This window comes from Coenobita brevimanus, chromosome 23, assembly GCF_032717465.1.
Source record: "Coenobita brevimanus isolate Jiangsu-jjx chromosome 23, ASM3271746v2, whole genome shotgun sequence".
In the NCBI taxonomy this organism is placed as follows: Eukaryota; Metazoa; Arthropoda; class Malacostraca; order Decapoda; family Coenobitidae; genus Coenobita; species Coenobita brevimanus.
Genome location: NC_136976.1, coordinates 56966724 through 56987865, shown reverse-complemented (window position 1 = coordinate 56987865; position 21142 = coordinate 56966724). Strand labels below are relative to the sequence as shown.

Here is a 21142-nt window from a genome sequence, read left to right as displayed (position 1 = left end):
TGTAATGCATCCGAAGAGTACTGGTTAGGTGTATGTTGAGATGATTGAGTATAGTGGTGAGAATGGAATAAAGTGTTTGTTAAGAGATATGTAAGAAAGTTTGGATGAGTGAATCTGTACCAGTAGAGTGGAAAAAGACTGTGATTGTACCCCTGTACAAGAATAAAGGTGAACAAAGTGAGTGCTAAAATTACTGTGGCCCAAGTCTCTTGAGGATAGCTGAATTTTTTCCTCAGTTTTGACAGTGATTTCAAAAATTTGGGGAAGCTGGAGGACTACCCCTACCAAACAATCCCCAGGTCTACATTCAGAGTTATTCTGCTCCTGGGTGGATGCCCCACCTACCATGCTAGTTGACCATTGGCTGGGAAGTTCATCCACCCATTGACAGGACTTGTTTTTCTCCTGCTGGGTTTCTAACTACCCTCCTCACAGAGCATGCTGGCTTAGTTGCCAATGGCCCAACCAAAACACAGGTAGTACTGGTTTACATGGTGCCAGTAGCAGACCAGCAGATCACCTGACTCTGCTCTACCCTACCCCATTTGGAGTGGGAAAGACTGATGATGATAATGATGATGATAACTTTGAGTGTTGTAGGAAAGCTGTATGGAAGAATTATCAAAGAGAAAGTAGAGGATACAGCAGAAGGCCAGATAAGTGATGAATAGGGTGGTTTTAGGAGTGGTATACGATATGTGGATCAAATGTCTGCAATAATACAGGTATTGAAGAAGGCTTGTGAGAAGGATTTTAAGATATTTATGACATTCATGAATCTGGAAAAAACAAATGACAAAGGAAATAGAGAGGGATTATGGAAGGCTTTGAGTATGTATGGTGTAGATAAGCTGTTGAATTCCATTAAGAGTTTTTACGATGGTAAAGATGCATATGTACGAGAAAGTGGGCATCTAAGTGAATAGTGTGGGACAGGGCTGCATAATGTCCCCATTGTTCTTTAATATATTCATTGAAATTCCCATAATCTGAATTCCAAATTTCCAAACATAGCAGTTTTCCAGAAGAATTCTGAAAGGGACAGTTCATTAAAAAAAAAAAAAAAAAAAAAAAAAAAAAAAAAAAAAATGCCCTGCTACCTACCCACCCTTAAAAAAAATCTGTTTGTGTCCAGGGCCATGATTACATCGACAAAGTGCCATAGTAGTTTACAGTTACACAAACTATAGTCGTGGTGAATGACTCTGAGGTTGTCATTATCGTACGCTGGCAACCTTCCTGCCAAAAGCGCATCCGATTTCATTTCATATTATACACGAATCATATTATTATACATGAATACTTTATACATGAGTATTAATATACACGAACATATTATAAACAAATCACAGGCGTATCATATTATACACAAAATCCGGAGCACTGTTGACGGGTAAGTTGCCAGAGAACGATAATGACAACCTCAGAGTTGTGCGCTGTGATTATAGTTCAGACTTTTTTGTGTTCTGTGGGCCTGTCCTTATTGATATGAAATCGTCCATATTCATTGCTGAATTTTCATGCATGAACCAAACCATCATGAATATGTCTATCTGTCTATCTTAAGGGGAGGCCACAAACAAATCACCACCATGTCACCCACTCCCCCACCATTTCACAGCCCTGCTCCCAGATCATACCCCCCTCCCTCGTATACCTCTCAACTTCATCCCTCCATCTCATCCCTGGCCTCCACCTCCCTCTCCCCCCCTCCACCTCACTCTCATACACTTTCCTTGTTAGTCTCTTGCTCTCCATCCTCTCCATATGGCCAAACCACCTCAATGTATTTCTCTTAACGCTTTCTATCACATCTGCATGCACACCACAATGGTCCTTCATTTGTCAGTCTGCCCCTCCATGTAACTCCACATGCTCCTCTCAAATAACTCATTTCCATTGCTCTCACTCTTGACTTGTATCCTTCCAACAAGGTCCAAGCTTCACCTCCCAGTGTTAGAGTTGGTATTACAATACTGTCATTCAGTGACTTTACTTCCATGCTCACTTCCCTGTTTCTTACCACTGCTTTCAAAGAACCAGGAACCTTTCTTCTTTTTGTACTCTTTCAAGTAATTCACCCTCCAAACTTCCATCGTTACTCATCACACTACCTAAGTACTTAAATGTACTCATGTTTTCCATTCCATCATCATCCAACCTCACTGTACATTCAGTGACTTCATTTCTCTCGAAGACCATACTTTACTCTTCCCTACATTCACCATTAAATTCCGTTTCTTACACACACTTCCAGACTCATTCGCCAAGCCTTGCAGTTCCCCTTCGTCTTCACTTAACAATACAGTATCATCTGCAAACAACGGTACATGGAGCTTCCAAATGCTACTCTCACTCATTAGGGATGCTCCAGCATCCACTGTCCTACCTTGTATCTCTTTTATAGCCCCATCCATATACAGATTGAACATCCATGGAGACATGACACATCCCTGTTTCAATCCAACCTTCAAACAGAAAAATTCACTCAGTTCACTATCCATATGCACTGGAGCATTAGCCTGATACTTACTCCTCATGGCATTCAACAACTGCCCATCTACTCCATATATTCATAATACTTTCCACAATCCTTGTCTATCCACCATCATATGCTTTCTCCAAATCCATGAAGGCCGCATACAACTTCTTTTCCGTCTCTAGAAACTTTTCCACTAAAGACCTAAGGATGATTATCTGATCTATGCAACCTCTTCCCTTCCTAAAACCTCCCTGTTCTTCACCAACTAATTCCTCTGTTATTTCCCTAACTCTGTCAATAAGTATCCTACCATATACTTTTCCTGTTACACTAAGAAGGCAAATGCCCCTATGATTACCACACACCTCTTTTTCCCCTTTTCCTTTGTACAGGAGAATAATTATACCTGACTTCGAATCCTCTGGGACTCTGCCTTCTTCCCAGGCCAATCTGCACATCTTCCACATCCATTCTATTACTATCTCTCCCTCATGCTTCAGCATTTCATCACACATTCCATCAATTCCTGGGTCTTTCCCCATTTTAACTTTCTTCATTGCTTCCACAACTTCCATCCTACTGATTTCTTCCTCTCTTCTCACATCCCTTCTTCTCCCAGCCATATATATTTGCAATACTTTCATTCTTAATGTTCAACAATTCATTATAGTCTTCTCTCCATCTGCTCACTTTTTCTCCCTTTGTTATCAGTGTGAGATAAAAATCTACCTTCTTGCCATTATAGCACGTCTTTTGACCAAAAAACTTTATCACACACCTGAGTTGGCTTCTGCGGACAATGATAATGCAGTGTTTGTTGTTTCTGGTGGCTCTGAGGGGTTCAAAGATGAGGCCCTGCTTGAGTTAATTGCATGTGGTGGAGACCACTAACTCTCCATCCTTTAGCCTCAGAGCACCTTACCTCAAGCCCACCTCAAGGTCACTCTGGTATATGATTCATTTTTACTGTGCCCTGTTTAGGTAGGCGATTCATCCTTACTGTGCTCTTTTCATCACTTTCTCCTAACCTAGTTATGCTTATGTGTATTTCTGGTCATGGTAGGTGATGGCAACCATCGTCCACTCACTTGATGTAGTGCTGCCTACTTCTTGCTTCACCTTTATCATTCTTTTTCTGTGTCTACCCTCCTCTCTTCCTATTTCTCCCATCTTTCCTTTCACTTTTAGTACTTTTTATTCCTCTTCAGGTGGCTTTACATTAAGTAGCAAGTTTAATTGTTTCTTGCATGCCAGGAAACCACTTATAGTGCTGGGTGGTAATCATATAACCAACCCATGCATGTTCCCTGTAATCAACAAGTGGGTTGGCAGAGGATTAGCACCCCTCCCCAAAAAACAACTAACTCAAAAACAAACGACCATCCCTTATGGGATTGTGATGTTTAGCTACAGATAGGCTGATAGATAGTATTTCAGGTACTTACCATAACAGTAAGTGTGCACGTTTGCATTTAATGGTTTTAAATTATTATAAATGGGAAAATTTGGGCTTGAACTTGGGGTGCCTGGTACCAATTAGGATAAATCTCATGGGTTCTGTGTATTCATTATCATGCCATGTTCGGTACCAAGGGATCAATGTGTACAGTACCTAGAGAAATATTTGGGGAAAATGTTGGTAAGTACTCCCACATGTCCTCATTTGCTGAACTCCATTGACCAACCAGTGATGAAGGATGGAAACCCATTTCCTCACCCAACCCTAGAGGAGGCACTTCTCTGCCACTTCTCACTGTTACCAGTATACTTCTTCCACCAGCATGGTTTTTCTTTTTCCTTGATTTCTAGACCCTACCTTGCCCCACCTGTGGGAAAGAAAATCTGGATTATGAAGACTGTGATGATGATGATCATATAAATGCAGAAAAAAAAAAATGTATTAGAAATATTACACATAAGTGACTCACCAAACTTTTGCAGGCAGTAGACACAGATGGCAGTGGAGAAATATCAATACAGGAATTCAAAATGTTCTATGCATGCCTGGGTCTCTCAGAAGAGGTATGTATTTTTCTGTTGTAAGTTGGCTATGTGAATATTGTGATTTTGAATTTATTGCCTAATACACTTATCAATACACTGTCATACACGGCAGTCCACAAACAGTTAAATCATAGCCATATTCAAATCCTTTTTAATAGACAGGGTTTACTCAGTAAGCAGTGTTGCTAGTTTCAGATAAGAGGTTCAAACCATACTCATTATTAACTGTACTGATTCATTGCCACTTTTTTCCTGAGGCTGCAGCTCAGTTCATACATCAATACTGTCTATTCATGATGAAGGTATATTTACTGAAATATGGTGTCCTAACCACAGGCTGCAGCAGTATCGTTTGCAGCCATCGACAAAAATGGTGATGGAATTCTAAGCAGAAAGGAGTTTGTGAAGCTTGGACGCGAGTTCTTCTTGAGTGAAGATGAAACCCAACCCAGCAAGCTCTTTTGGGGGCCTTTGTCGGACTGAACACATAAATGCCACTACTATTATTATTTTTTTTTATTACTGCCAGCTGACCAGGCAAGCAGTGCTTACAATGAATTTTCACTCTCTTTTTTTCTGTATCCAGTGGTTTAGTTTTTTGGCTGCTACTAAACCTAGAGTTAACCTACTGAGTAAAGGTAGCTAGCAGTGGTGTACAGTAGATACCACACTTCACAATTTTGAAACCAGATATCCACCATAAAACTAGCAGTAAGTCATAATACAGTACTGTTAATATCGATCTGTATAGTGCTGTAAATTAGTGATTCTTCCTATAAAGTACCTTACTACTTAGTTATTTGTTCAAGTGTTATGACTGCTTAATGTCTTATAATACTGTTGTATATCAAACATACACTATTAAAATAATATAACTGTATTACTGTACTTATATTGTATCAACACGGACTCAGTATAATACAGTATGCTCAGACATGAGAATGGGGCATAAGGACTCCAAAGGAAGTGCCTTAGAATTTCTGTTAAGTAAGAACTAATATTGATTTTCAAATTTCAAATAGTGTATGTATTTTTTTTTTCTTCATTTTGTATCTATCCATCAAGTTTGTACATATACTTTAAGGTAAGTGTATAGGTCATTCAGATAATAAGTTACTGATGACAATTAGAACTAAAGCATGTTATAAAACTTCTTGTTTAGTGTACAATTTTACACTGATCCAGACTACTGGGTACTAGTTCCATATTTTCTCCGGTTCTCCATTCATCAATGATGCTGATCTAATTATTAAAATATTCATCGCTTGAAGAATGAAGTTAATAATGGTGGCCTTCCTTACTAAACAAAATAGACAGTTCACTCTCGTGGTTTTCTCCATACTGTATTCTGTACACTGGTACTGAATGAACAGAATATTTGAGAAGCTGATCCCAAGGAAAAAAGAAACTGATGACTTGGTACCCATCTGGATGTCAGAGTTTAACAGCTATAGGAATTCTTGCTTGTATGCCTTCCAAATAAACCAAGTACATAAATATGTTTTGTCAGCATGTGCACTGTATACTGTACATAGTAAATGATGTACAATCAGCTCCACATCCAGAGACTAAAGGAAGTATTGTGTTTGACATCATGTGGAACCAATGTTTTTGTTAATATTGCATATCTGCCGAGTTGGAGCAGCCCCGTTATAGTGGTCACAACACAACGACTTCTATATGTATACAGTATTAACAGCGTTATTGTATATGTATACTTAGATGTTAGTTGAATTATAATTATAATATAATGTATATTATGTACTGTAATATAACACTGTCAATGCATGTAATTCTTGCGTACCATAATGGTTCGGGGGCAGATTTGGATGTAGAGAAACAGGGGTGTGGGTGTGCACTGGTGTTTTATTTGCTCTTCCTGTAAATCCAACCTCAGTTTAATGAGCTCCAACCACAGGATGGTCTTGCCAGACTGTGGGTAATATTCATAGATCTGACATCCAGCTAATCAATTTCCTGTCATGAAGTGAGCACAGACCCTAGTTACTGCCAATAAAACAACCACCCACCCACCCACACCCACACAGTTCTCATTCTGACCAGGATTACCAAACAAAACACAGCCATGAATGCTAACACCCTGTGTCTGAACACCCACATCTGCCCAATAACCATTATACTGTAGTAAGCAATTATTTTGGTTCACTGACATTGTATAACATTATATATGGTTCATTTAACCTCCAACTATACAGGTTATAACACCGTTGTTAGACAGATGCAGTTGTTGCATTATGACCACTATAACAGGGTTGCTCCAACTCAGATATGTGACGAGTACACTGAAGCCACATCATCGTCCAACACACTACCCCATGTGGTACCTGGAAGTTGAGCCAATTGTACAGCACTCGTGAAAGTAAGTGATACTACAGGGAAGGATGGGGGACTGCTTTTATGCTTCGTTTGTTACAGTCACAATGTACATTCCATGTGACTGATCAGTTCCATAATCTAGCATCCTTTGGGACAAGGTTTGTTTCAGATAATTCTTTCTAATTCTCCCAGGACTTACTTCTGTGCCATACTCTGTGCTTCCTTGTCTGTGACCTACTTGAGCTCTTTTAAATGACTGACTTAACCCCCGCCATGCTAATTCTTATCAACCCAATTACCTTCCCTGAGTTGTTGTTTGAGGACTTTTTTTTTTAAATACTTTTTTTTTAAATACTTTAAGTTGATGTTTTGTATTAGATCAAGTGTTTCCGAGCTCGAACTCTACATCACCCTCGTCTGTCTTTAATTTACTCCTCTAGTGTGGGTGTGAGGACAGTGATAAGTCACCAACACCGTGGGAGGTAGACGGGCATGAATCCGCCATTGCTGGGCAACAAACAAGAATTGAATTACTAAATATGTTGTATTTGGCAACTGCAGTGTGGCAGGGCTTGGCAACAGCTCTGATGGCATAGAGGGAGACTCAATGTTCCCATGGAAACCACCGACGCTTCCTCGTGCTTGAAATTATGATGCGGAGACCCATCACCTCATATGAGGCAATCAGCGCAGCCAGGGGTGGCCTGCATATCTGAATGACTAAATATTTGGTATTTGGTAAATGCGGTTTGGCAGGGCATGGCAACTTCTCTGACAGCATAGAGGGAGAGTCAATGTTCCCATGGAAACCCTTGATGCTTTCTCGTGCTTGAAATTATGGCACGGAGACCCATTGCCTCATACGAGGCAATCAGCACGGCCAGGGGCGACCTGCATATCGCCTCATATGAAGTGATGAGCACAGCGGGGGTTAAGAGGGCAGATTTCGTCTGTTACTCAATACTTCCCATTCACAACTTTTTTTTTTTTTTTAAGCACTGTTGATACTTTTGCCTTTTTGCTCTCCTTTTCCTATTATTGGATCTTCCTACGTACTTTTTTTTTTTTTCTTTTAGTGAAAAATGGGTCTTGGATGATGATATTCTAATAGGGACACATGTATGGTTTACTCATTTTTATCTAATTAAAAAAACTGATAGATGAAGTGCCTTCTTACTTCATGGAGGCTTGATTACTTGGGTTTGTGTATATGAAAAAACCTTTTATCTTTGATGTATACTTTGCCAAGAACATCATCATAGTTACTCCTATCCAAATATTTTACAGAATTTTTCTTTACTATAATAAACCTGGATGATGTTAGTGTAAGGAGTGATGCCAAGCAAAGTGTCATGACAAGGATTTGAAGTGCATGGATGTTCAGAGAATCATTTCCCATCCTGACATCTCCAGTACCTGTATTCTCATTGCCTACAAAAGGGAAAGTGTTTGGTATCAGTGTTTGGACTTCTACTGTATGGCAATGAAAGATGGGACATAGAAGAGAAGATAAGAGACTGGAACATAACAATATGAGAAATATCACACAGATATGTGGAGTAAAACTGGATGACAGGACTTCCTCAAAAGAATTGAGAAGACAGCTAAGAGTGGAGAATATAAGAATGACAGTAGAAAAGAAGTGACTATAATGGTTTGGACTTGTTGAGAAAATGGACAAAGGGAGTTAGGTGAGGAAGTGTAGAAGTATACAAGTACCAGGATATTGATGGATTGGTAGAGTGCAGAAGACATGGGACAAGGTGGTAAGTGATGATCTCAGATCTGTAATAGGGGTATTACTAAGAGTTGGTACAGTGCAGAGCAAGCAGGAGAGTGCTACCAGGTGAACCTATCTGATCCATGCTAAATGGGAAACATGTAAAGCCAAAAATAATGATAGTGATGGACTGTGAACTTCTCTAATGTGAGGTACTTTCTAAAGCAGAGATGCTAGTATTAATGGGATGTTTCGATACCTAAGTGTTCAAAGGTTTTGTATGTATGGCCTCTGATTTAAAGAGGACATCTGTTGGTCTGTCTGACTACTCCACTTTCATGACTTTCAGAGTTCTTATGTTTAGCAAACCAGAGTATTAGCTAAAGTGCTAAAACTTCTCTCGACATGCTCAGATGTGACCGTGAAATGATCCTTTGTGCCACATGGAACCAGGAGCTGCTCATTAGTCATCTTTTTCTTATCAGCTGTTTTTCTATATGGCCCTTATGTTACATAACAAATTTTTGTTATCCATCATACATCATTAGTAACTGCTACATCATTAGTAATCTTTTTCTAATCAACTGTTTTTCTATGTGGCTCTTGTGTTATATAACAGATTGCTGTTATCTATTAGAAAGCTGACTTCTTCTGAATCTTTAAAAGGAATTATCAAAGCTCTTCTCTTCTTGAGATGCTGCAATCTTGAGAAAGGTGTTATGATAGATAATTGCAGGGTTTAGTTGCTACCACTTCTGCATATGAAGTTTGTATTGTTGCTGCTGAGCATCCCTGGTCAGTCTGGCTAGGCAGATCTATCAACTGCAGGCAAGCAACTGCCCCGAGAGGGGTCCATCTGTTCCATGATGATATGATAAGTGGGAGCTACCCTATGCTGCATGGCCTTTACTGTCAGTTAAAGCCAGCCTTCTCTAAGCTTCCCACACAAATATGGTTGATGTGGGCATACTGCCACTGTGGTATCCTCACTGATACTGTACTGCCTTTTACTGGTAGTCTCAGTGAGAGTATCCCATTGCATTAAATTAATGAAACTGTTATTTTACTGTCAGGTGTTTCTTGTATGCTAACATGATGCTAAAATTTCACTTCATGCATTGCATGCTACAGTAAGGCACCATGTTTCACGCATAATAGGGACCATGAAAAGTGCTGCCAAAGTTGATTCTGCCAAAGTTGGGGCACTGACCTTATGGGAAACAAGCTAACAGGGACCAGGACTGGGACCATAAGAAAACTCCACCCCCTTGTATATTTCCTATTTTATATACATCCTAAAGTTACCTGAAATGTTGCTGTTAACACATTAAGTCAAAAAGAAGGCTGTGGCTTCCACATTATCCGATGGTGCCTCTCCGTGGCAGAACACATGCTTGACTTTGGCCCTGCCTTTGAACCTCTGTAGCCAACCCCATGAAGCAGTGACCTCTGGGGGTGATGCAATGTTACATTTCTTTGCAACTGCACCATAAAATTGGAGGCCTGATCTTGAATTTTGGGCCCAGACACACTAATGTCATCCTGGGTTCTCCTATTCAACTGCTGCAACAAATAATGTTCAACCACTAGCATAAATGAGCTGTATTCAGTCACTATTTTCACTTGTCTACCTCCAGCACTAGGTTCAAAATACTTCTTCGCAAGGGCTAGATTGGCTTTGAGTTCACTCAGCAGTTTTCTCATATAACTCACAGTTGACCGTGGAACATTACACATTCTGCATATTTAGGAGTTACGAGCACCCTTTTCCATTTCTGCCACAATTTTATTTTTTAACCCATCATCATACTTGTGTTTTTTTACCCCCTTGCAGCAGTCATGCTTGGCCTTCCCTTTACCGCCTGCTGTTCCAGGTTTGCGCCTTCTTACACCATTTCCACTATCATCTGGTCCTACTCCGGCTCCACTTGAAGCACTCAGTTACTAATCAAGGAAGCTAAAGTGTAACACTCAACATGCGTACGCACTGAATGTGTGAGAAACAAGCTGAAACTGAGTCTTGGCGCTGGTGTTGCCGTGACAAGAATCTGAAACGTGTGGTGCCAGAGAGCGCGAAAGTGCATTTTTTAGTCGTGAATGTGCAATCACAGGAATATTTGATGGCTCCCGCCAAAGTATGTTTTGCCAATCTGGATGCCACAAAACCTGGTGCCTTACTGTACATTAAAGCCCCAAGTTTTGTGACATCTTCGTTTGCGGTTTCCTGGTTAGCGGTGGCCTGCAAATATTCCCAAACACCAGGTTTCGCGCGAAAACCCCTCCAATAGCAGTGAGAAAATGCAAACAAACCGCATACACAAAAAATGATGGTCACTTGTTCACTGCCATTGTTGCAGAAGAGATGCAGTAAAGGATGGATGTGTTATGTAGAGAGGCAAAGGCAGTGGCGTTTGGAGGTGCCAGAGGTGGTGGGGCGCAGTAGCCTCACCACCTGCCTTAGAAATTACATCCCCATTCCTTCCATTAAGCATCGTACTCCAGCCATCCAAGTGAGTTTCCTCTCCTATTATGTATCTTGTTTTAAAACTAGTCTCTTTTTCAGGTGTGATCAGTAATTTTTACATTGTATATATGGGTTTTAGAGGGAGTTGGCATGGGACCTGGAACCAGTTAGCTTATTTCCCATAGGATCAATGACCCAACTTTAGCGGTTTCATGGTTCGTGGTACTTTTCACAGAACCAATGAGGCGCACAACTTGGGGCTTTACTGTATAGCAAAGCAAAATGCATTATCTTCATCATCATCTAATCCTGTGTGACCCCATGAGGAGCATAGCAGCCCAGGGCTAGGTAGGTTGGTCCTGACATTTAACCCATGGACAGCGCAATTACCCTTTTCTCATCCCACCCTGCAGTGTGCAAAAAATGAAGAAAAAAAGTTTTTCTTTTTTTTAGTTTTGTTTATTATAAAAAAGATAAACATCCAGGGCATCATCTAGTAAACAACAAAAATAATAATAATAATAATATTTCTCTCTCTCCGTCTTTGCATGGGGCCGTGCATAAATTTACATAGGGGAGTAGTGAAAAAATGATATATATATATATATATACTGTTTATTATAAACTTGAAGATAAACATCGAGGGCATCATCTGGTGAAAAAAATCTCTCTCTCTCTCCGTCTTTGCGTAGCGCCATGCTTAAGTCTGCCTAGGGGTGGAGTAGTTAGCAGTGATGCATGGCCAGCATGGCCTGAGCTGTGGCTCGCAATGTGACGCTACCCAGCTTGAGCTGTGGCTAGCAATCCACAGGTTATGATGAGAGTGACCAGATCACACATCCGAGTGGAATTACGTGAGCAATAAACCCCAACCATCCCTTGGATATAAACCTGCACGGGCTCAATCCAACTGAAGCGTACATTATATTCCACTAAATTTTACTATTTGCAGCAGTTCTACTTTTAACAGTCTTGAAAGGTATGTTTTGGGCTGATAAATGCATGTCACCTGTAGACAGGTCTCAGCCACTACTTTGATTAGCAATACAAAGGATTATTTTCAGACTGATTAGCCAAACCAGGAAATAGTTTTGTCTTAGAATTCGGTCAATACATAAATGACAATTTTTTGGCAAGCATATGTTAACAGTTTTAAGTAAGATCATATTTCACTGAATATTTTTCACATAAGACATATATAGCAATGATATCTTTGGATGGAAAATATAAGTTCCTCTTGCTTTTCAGTGATTAATACATGGGAATCATGAACATTTTTCATAAACAAAACAATGTAACATGCTTCACACTTCATAGATTTCTTAAGTTCCCACAAATAAAGCCATATATATATATATATGTGTAGATTGATAGATAGATTGACTGATAGATAGATAGATAGATAGATACACAGTATATGTATAATTACAGTAATCCCTCATTTATCTGGACATAATGCCAAAGGCATGTCCAGGTTGTAGCAACATCTGAATAATGAACACTATTCCCCTACTATGCCCAGACCCTACCAATACCCAGCCTCCAACCTACACCTAACCTGTTTGTACACGGGCATCTGGTAGTGCTCATGACTGGAATGTCACTCAGCCATATTGCAGAACTTCTGCCTATCAGAATTCTTTCATTCCCCGTACTGCATCTCTTTGGAACTTGCTTCCCCAGAGTTGTTTCCCTCCAAACTTCAACCTACAGCTGTTCAAGTCTCAGCATTACAGATATTTTATGAAGTGATGACACCAGTAATCTGGTGTATGGATTTTTTTTTTTTTATTCATTTGTTTTTCCTTCCTCTGTTCTGTTATTTAAAAAAAAAAAAAAAAAAAAAAACTATGCTTAATTTGGCAGTGTTTTCTGGTCATTCAGGCATATTTAGACATCAAGACACACATAGGAATACCCAAAGTAAAGCTAAACCAAGAAAATCATGCAGAAAAAAAACTGAAAACCAAAAAACACCCTACTTATACTCTACTGTATATACAGTACACCTCCTTATTTAGGCAGTGTTTTCTGGTCATTCTACCATTTTTTACATCAAAGCATACATAAGATTATCCAAAATAATTTTCAACATCATGAAAACCATGAAAAAAAAATAATAATAATAACTATCTGTACTATACTCTTATTGACAGTACCCTTCCAAATTTTGGCACTGTTTTCAGGTCAATCTACCATATTTAGACATAAAAACATACATAGGAATATCCAAAGTAATGCTAAACCAAGAAAACCATTAAAAAAAACACTGGAAACCAAAAAACATTCTACCTATACACTACTGTCTGTACAGTACCCCTCCTAATTTTGGCACTGTTTTCCAGTCATTCTGCCATACTGAGACATCAAAACACACATTGGATTATCCATATTAATGCTAAACTTCACGAAAACAATGCATAAACAACAAAAATCCACAAAAAACCTGAAGACTTTGAAAATTAGTTATCTGTGACGAGTGATTACTCCCGGGGCTCAAAAAAGATTAAACAGCAAGATATGCCACCAGAAATTGGTTATACTGTATAAATGGAATACCATCATCTTTGCTGGTGTTTATACTATGAGATAAGCTAATAAAAACATATAAAACTGATAAGTAAAAGTACAGAAATGCAATGAGAATAAGAGTCTTCAGGAGTAAAATTTACCTTCATATAACTTCCCACCATCATAGTGCAAAATTTTGCCTGCACCTTCCAGGAGTTAAGCATATGTCTAGATGCAGAATTCCACGAGCTTCCTCGTGGATCTTGCGGAGTTTCGACATGACCAATAATAGTCATATAAATCGTAAAAAAACTTTAAAAACTCACAAGTCAGTATCATCACCACAGAGGAGGGTAGGGACTGAGGGAGTCAGGGGGGAGCTGGGAGGGTATGGAGGAGGGACAGGAGGGGGGGGGAGAAGCAAGGCTGTGGGCAGGATTTTCACCCTTCTGTCAAGAGACGGACAGGCACTTTTACCATACATTTACTCGTGGCTTGCGGTCTGTTTGGCACCGAGTGGCCATGCGGAAACACAGCTTATGGTGACCAGGAGACTTTGGATGTTCGGTAGAGAGGCGGACAGTCGCTGTCACCGAACATGTACTCATGGCTTGCGGTCTGTGTTACACTCTCAGTGGCAGTTAGAAAAGACTTAGCTTGGTGGCCGTGCAATGCTGGACATTCAGTGGGGATGTGCATGGATGTTTTGACACCACTTGTGGGTTACAGTCGTATTACTTGGTGCTGTAGGTTCATTAGGAGTGATTGGACAAGCGTGCAAATTTGACCATTCAGCACAGGGGCGGATAATTGATTTTTTTTTCTAGCCATATTGAAGAATAAGTTGAGATACACCTAACAGTGCAAATCCCAGCTTCCTAAACCCATTCTGTGGCTTGCAATGGAGCACAAAATATTGGCAACTGATATTCGCTGTCAAGACGTGCTGCCGCATTGCAACCGCGCGTGTTATTATAATTTTTTTTTACCCCCCAAAACAACGTGAATGGTGCTGAAATGTTACGCATATATTAGATATGATGATATTGAATGATTTCAGTACATAATATGTTAGGACTGGCTTGAAGAAAATTATTATGAATATTTTTTCACCTTTTTGATATAAAATATGTTTATTGTAGTGTCGAGTTATTTTTTATGTTATCATTGTGCCCATGGTTGGAAAAGGGAGGGGAAAGGGTTGAATTTTCAGTCCTAAATGCAAAAATTGCCCATCCCCTGAGGTTAGGCTCTCCCACGGGAGATGAAAGTGAAGGGTCAGATCCGATTAGCAATATGAAGTTGAGACGCAACTTGCCGCTCCCACACCACGTGCATGGCTAAAAATAGTATTGTAATACAGTTCCAAAACTACGAATAAGTCTAATTATTATGAATACAGAGACAAAGCAGAAATAAATATGTTTGCAGACGGGGGAAACGTATTTATTCCATAATAACACATTCACCTTTCTCTAACATTTTACATTCTTATTTTCGCAATACTCTATATATGTTGCTGCCTGTCTGTCGCAAGAGTGGGAAAGTATGATATTTTCTGTCTAGGTAGAGAAAAAGGGTACAGCTGGATGTTTCACAACACTTTACACCATCAGAATTGCAAGACGACCTGTCATTCACACCTCGCATGAGCTGACTAGCAGGAAGGGAAGGAAGTTCTTTTCACCTACGAAAGCATCACATGAATACAGAAAACTATCCTGTTATGCTTGTAAATGGCAAAGAATATGTAAAATGATTCAAAGCAATGCAACAAGCCAGAGCAAATAAGTAAAGATACCAAACAAAATTGAATTTTTCTTTTATTCTCATGACTTTTTTGTTTATGCCTGTGTTTATTTATAATCATAAACAGGATGGCTGTGTGTGTTTTGCAAGGGACGAGAAAGATGATATCTTCTGCTTGGGTCAAGATAATGGGTGTAAGTATGCGTGTTTAGGCATGGCCATAAGAGAAAAAATCGTAAACCTACTGGTCATAGCAGCAGGTGGAAAACTGACAGTGACAGATGAGGTGTGAGAGCGTGAAGGTCAGTCTCATGTCCCAGATGTTCGTTCACTTCCCGAAAATTTTCAGTTTTCTACAAGTCATACTGCATTGAATGATCCAAACCAGTACAACAAACCTGAGCAAACAGGTAAAGATACCAAGACAAAAATGTATTTTTCACTTACTATCATGTCTTTTTTGTTTGTGCCTGTATTAATTCATAATCGTAAACAGGTGGTTGTGTGTGTTTTGCATGAGAGGACAAAGATGATATTTTCTGCCTGTGTCGAGATAATGGGTGTAGTTGTGCTTATTTAGGCATGGTCAGGAGCGAAAAAATTGAAAATCCACTCATCACAGCAGCAGGCTCCGAAATGCTTGACAAGGTTTATGGGAATGTAGTGTAGGTCAGTCTGAAAACGTTCAGAATATTGATTCACTTCCCAAAAAAATTTGCAGGTTTTTAAAGGCAGCACTCAATGCCTGCAGCCATTTATCAGCTAAACGTCATTCGATGCCAGCGGCAATTGGGGGGGTAAGGCCTACTTTCTGCTCATGGTTTGAGCTCAGCGGCCATGATACTGAATGTCTGAATGTGTCGGCTGCCAGGCCAAAGTTCTCGGGGACTTTTACATCTGGAAAATAGCAAGTAAATTCGGATAAAGGTTTAATAGTGCCAAGGTCCAGTGTCTTAATAATGAACACATCCGGATAAATGAGGGACTACATTGTATGTATATATATATATATATATATATATATATATATATTGGCAGATGGGGGCGCTCACCATCCACTCACTCGATGTAATGCTGCTCTCGGGTGTCTGCCCTTTCCTCTCCTCCCTCATTCCTTCCTTCCTCTTCTGTCTTTCTTTACTTCATTCTTTCCTTCTCCTTCTGCCTATGCATGACTTTATATCCCCTCTTTTGTCTTTCCTTCATTCTTTCCACTTCCTTCTGCCTATGGGTGACTCAACACTGAGTGACAAGCCTAATGGTTTCCTGTACACCAGGAAACCATTTAGTACGCTGGGTGGTAACCATATGACCAAATTATGGCGCCGGGTGGTTTAGTGGGTAATTACGGTGCGCCAATCGGATTGAGACGGTGAAGGTTTATATCCAAGGAATGGTTGGGGTTATTGCTCACGTAATGCCACTCAGGGATGAGTGAGGCTGGTCACTCTCAACTTAAATGTCAGGACCAAATTGCCTAGCCCAAGGCTTCTACACTCCTCATGGGGCAACGTAGGATTGGATGATGGATGGATGTATATATATATATATATATATATATATATATATGATGGTAGGTGGTGGCGACCATCATCCACTCACTTGATGTAGTGCTGCCTACTTCTTCCTTAGCCTTTATCATTCTTCTTCTGTGCCTCCCCTCCTCTCTTCCTATTTCTCCCATCTTTCCTGTCACTTCTTACTGCTTTTCTTTCCTTTACAGGTGGCTTTACATTGAATGACAAGCCTAATGGTTTCCTGTAAGCCAAGAAACCATTTACAACGCTGGGTGGTAACCATATAACCAAACCATACGTGCTCCCTACTTGTGAACAAGTGGGTTGGTGGAGAGTTAGTGCCCCTCCCCATAAAACAAATAACTCAAAGTCAAATGGCCACCCTTTACAGGATTATGGCATCTGGCAATAGATAGATAGACAGATGATAGATAGATAGATAGATATATAGTTATATATATATATAGATATATATATATATATATATATATATATATATATATATATATATATATATATATATATATATATATACAGCTACTGCAAATCGACTTAGGACCTCCCCCACAAGGTATTAAAAAACACAGAAGCATAGTATATCACAATGTTTGTTCATGAAATGCCATTTATTAATATGAAATCATGTTTCCCTTGTTTTTCAGGACCAATTGGATGCATTTTGGCAAGAAATCATTGAGATCTCAAAAGTAATCTAATGACATTTCTTTGCACCAAACATCAGTAAGTTCAGTCTTAAGGTTGTCCAGATTGGGTGTCTTCTTCTCTGCCATGATTTTCTTCATCTTTGCACAGCAGTTTTTATAGGATTTAGATCTGGACTGTTGCCAGGCCAGACGAGGACCTCAATCCGATTATCCTGAAGCCATTTTGTCACCTTTCTTGACTTGTGACATGGAGCTGAATCGTGCATGAAAAAGTCGCGCCCATGAATAGCAAAAAAGTTTAACAAATGATCTTTAAGAACTTGAATGTAGCGGCAACCATTCACAATCAAGTTCTTAGGAAGAAAGTAGAGGGCTCCCCTTCCCATTTCACCTGAGAAATACCCCCATACCATTACTGATTATGGGTGCTTAACAGTTAGCACTGTGTAAGCAGGGTCATATCAATTACGGGAGGCAGGGTGACGAACCTTGGCAGGACGCACCTGGAACACTTGAAATATGCTTTCATTGGAAAACATAGCTTTTCTCCACTCATTCGATGTCCAGTGTGCATACTTCTTGGCAAACTGAATGCGCTGCTTCTCCAAGCGGTCAGTGAGAAGTGGTATCTAGGCTGCAGTGCAGCTTGGCAAACCCAGCTCCTTCTGCAAGTGGTGTTGGATAATTCGAATTGAGACGTAACTGCTGGGGATGCATTCTCTTTAATTCTGCTGCTGTCAGTCAAGGATTCTTGATTATTTCCCTCTTCAGAAGTGTATCCGTACCTCTGGAAGTCGTCCTCTTCTTTCCACTGCCATGCTTGTGCCCTGGTATGACATCAGATGGCAGGCCGCGCACTGCAGCATGAATCTTCATGATGGTCAACTTTGTGCGTCCAGTACGTTCACAAATCGTGTAGATAGGGACATTATCCTGCCTCCATGCAATGATATGGACCCTCTCATCCCCTGAGAAGGACTTTCCAGGCATGACAACATGACTCTAGGAAAATAACAGGGCAAACTGTAATGCACATGAAAAAAGAAGGAGGTGCAAGCTCGGAGCGACGGGAACATACACAGTGAGTCCTTGAAATACGAAAACTCGAAGTACGAATTTCCGATGGTATGAAAGCGATGAATGTTGGACAAATTCCACAATACGAAAGTATCTGTCTCGATGGTATGAAAAGCAATACGAGAGGAAATACGAAAAATTCAAAATGGGCGTGCTGCACAGCGTTGTGCTCGCTTGCGACTAGAAAACGAACTAACTCCTCTCTGGTAAACACATTTTCGCGCGCTTTCCAGTCGAGTCACATCCGTCCTCTCCTCTCAGCTTCACTGTGCGTTACGCAGTTTTTCGCTGTTCTTCCTGATTTCGTAATTTCACCATGCCTCCCAAGCACCCTGCATCATCTTCAGCATCTGGGGAACCAGCTGCCAAGAAGAAACAACACCGTACTCTGACTCTGGAGAGGAAATTGGAAATTATTAGGGTCCCACCAAGTGAGTCAGCACCATATCAACGACACAAATCTCCAGCCACAGCACAGGTCTATATTTAACTGTACAGTGTACTAATACTACAGTAATTAGTTGTATGTTTTATTTTTCAATGTCTGTACTATAGTATAGTACTGTAAACGTGTACTGCATACTTCTAAATAGGAGGGGTAAAGTTTAAGTGAGGGGTCCAATGGGATCCTGGAACACATCCCCCCATTTATATGAATATTTCAGAGGAAAATCGTTCCGATATACAAAATTTTGGATTACAAAAGTTTTTTTTGTTCCCTATCCCTTTCGTATTTCGAGGACTCACCGTACTCCCACTCTCGCTTCTGGGCAAGCACTGACGTGCTGAGTGTTTCACCACCTCCCACCAACACCAGAGGAGTTGCCAGTTACTTCTTGCCCAAAAAATTCACTTGGCAGAGGTGGAAACACAAAGCAAAGACAGACAACTCTCCCATAGCAATTCTGTGTGTAGGTCCATAATTTGCGGTGGGTGTATATATATATATATATATATATATATATATATATACACATACATACATACACACACACAGCAATTTTTTCAGAACAAGGAGATACTGCACTGGCTGAAAAAACTTTACTTTTCCACCTCTGACATTTTATCAGATTCCTTTTATTTATTATGTTATCCTGCTCTAGAACCCTGGTTTTATCAAGAGAGGTTAATGACACCAACCAATGGATTATTTGCATTTGGAACCTGTAAACAATAACTCAGTGTGTATGGAAGAATACACCTTACTACTACTAGGTCCAACTCAGCCCACAGTTAGATGGTGGCATTATCAGGTCAGTGGCTTCAATCTGTCAGCCCGAGGGGATTCCACCTATTCTAACTCCATTATCTGTTCTCATGTGATAGACAGTGCCTCACCATAGTGAAGCACACAAAAGTGAAAATGTTTGGTTCCTGGATGGACACTACATTTGCATTTCTCCATCTAGTTAACAAGGGCACCATAGTAGAGTTCACACCATCCCATTACAATAAACTATCAATTATCCGGCATAATTCAGCCAACCCCTACGCCGGATACTGCAGAACGCCGGTTGCACCATAGTTCCCCCCCGCATTAGCTCAACATTTAGCACTGAGCAGGATAATGTGTTACTATCCATCTTGGCCCTCTATCCTAAAAACTTTCCCATGAGTAAAGGGTGAAGATTAAGCACAAAGTACGATACTGTATTGATACTGCACAGTAATCCAGTACACAGTGTGCTATGTACTTACCAAGTGTTGCATTGATAGAGGATAGAGTTGTACACCATGCAGTAATGTGGTCCAGTGACATGTGTACAGTATCACTATACAGCAGTAGGTCATGAAGCACTGAGAGGCACTGGCTTGGTAACGGCACCACAGCAACGAGCAAGGCTTGGGAGGCCACAGAGTAAGTAACGGCACTAAGGTTTTGCAACCGAGTGGTCACAAGAATAGAGCGCACAGATACATCTTCACTATATGAGATCCACGGAGAGAGTGACAGTTGGCTCAGCAAGCCAGGTGGGGTGCTCCAGTAACATATTCTGATTGGCTGGCACGTTGCAGGGATTTCCCAGCCGCTGATTGGGTTCCACGTTTGAGCCAGATGCTATGTCTCACCACCAGATATTGCGCAGGACTGCCGGTTGCTTCCTGGTTCAGCACTGGGTATTGTGTTGGGCTGATTATTGCACCAATGGATAATTGAGAGTTTACTGCATTTGGTTATATGGTTACCACCCAGCATTGGAGGTGGTTCCCCGGGTTCCAGGAAATCATTTAGCTTCTCACTCAGTAAAGAGCCACCTGATGTGAGAGTAATATCACTCAGTAAAGAGCCACCTGATGTGAGAGTAATAAAATGTGGCACAAAGGACGAAAGAAATAAGATGAGAGGAGGGCAAACACAGAAAAAGTAGGCGGCACTGCATCAAGTGAGTGGATGATGACTACCATTACTTAACACCTGTATATGAGTGGTCACAATTTTTGTAACTGTAAAAGTGGAAATGTGTTCTAAGCAGTAGCTGAATCCCTATGAAGAACTACTTTTGAGAAACTATCCTTTTATTGCCAGACGCCTCAGTCTCGTAAGGGGTGACCATAACAAAGGACCATACCTAACAAAAGACCAATTATTCTATCTATCTATCTATTGCCAGATGC

The 21142-nt window shown here is 40.4% G+C and overlaps 1 protein-coding gene across 1 annotated transcript in view; it reads left to right on the top strand.

Annotated features, from left to right (window-relative positions):
- Window positions 1–5012, top strand: part of CBP (sarcoplasmic calcium-binding protein) — a 73110-nt gene extending 68098 nt beyond the window's left edge. The window contains exons 6-7 of the mRNA XM_080267018.1: window positions 4424–4504; window positions 4823–5012. Of these exons, the coding sequence (XP_080123144.1) occupies window positions 4424–4504; window positions 4823–4969 (228 nt within the window). The 3' untranslated portion in view covers window positions 4970–5012. The remainder of the gene's footprint in view (window positions 1–4423; window positions 4505–4822) is intronic.
- The last annotated feature ends 16130 nt before the right edge of the window (window positions 5013–21142 follow it).